Source organism: Cystoisospora suis (assembly GCF_002600585.1).
Source record: "Cystoisospora suis strain Wien I chromosome Unknown contig_9605, whole genome shotgun sequence".
In the NCBI taxonomy this organism is placed as follows: Eukaryota; Apicomplexa; class Conoidasida; order Eucoccidiorida; family Sarcocystidae; genus Cystoisospora; species Cystoisospora suis.
In genome coordinates this window covers 1-512 of record NW_027162379.1, presented here as the reverse complement: position 1 = coordinate 512, position 512 = coordinate 1, and the positions used below count along the sequence as shown (strand labels likewise).

General features: G+C 41.2%; 1 protein-coding gene across 1 annotated transcript; it reads left to right on the top strand.

Annotated features, from left to right (window-relative positions):
- Positions 1-187: 187 nt before the first annotated feature.
- Positions 188-456, top strand: CSUI_011090 (abc transporter family protein; the record flags this gene model as incomplete). Its single annotated transcript, XM_068071191.1, has 1 exon — positions 188-456. A coding segment is annotated over one exon (267 nt), but the record flags the coding sequence as incomplete, so codon positions are not given.
- Positions 457-512: the final 56 nt, after the last annotated feature.

Here is a 512-nt window from a genome sequence, read left to right as displayed (position 1 = left end):
ACCTCTTTCTTTCTTACCTCTTTCTTTCTTACCTCTTTCTTTCTTATCTCTTTCTTTCTTACCTCTTTCTTTCTTATCTCTTTCTTTCTTATCTCTTTCTTTCTTTCTTATCTCTTTCTTTCTTTCTTTCTTTCTTTCTTATCTCTTTCTTCTTACCTCTTTCTTTCTTTCTTTCTTTTCTTCGATAGGTCTTTTAATTGATTCGCTAGCTAACGCTGAGGGTGTGCGTCTCTTCACAGCCGAGGAAGAGGAGCTTCGGAGATTTCAGAAAATACAGAGACTGCATGCACAACAGAGTGTACGCGTGACAGAGACCTTAGCTTTCTTAAACTTCGGGCAGCAATTTATTTTTCACCTCGGCATGCTCGCTTCTCTCGTGTATACGGCGAATCAAGTCGCTCTAGGCCTACTACCTGTCGGACACCTTGTCCTCGTTAGCTCTCTTCTTCTTCAGGTAAGAAACACACTCAACAGGCGTCATACACAAAACTCTCTCTCTCTCTCTTCTCCAC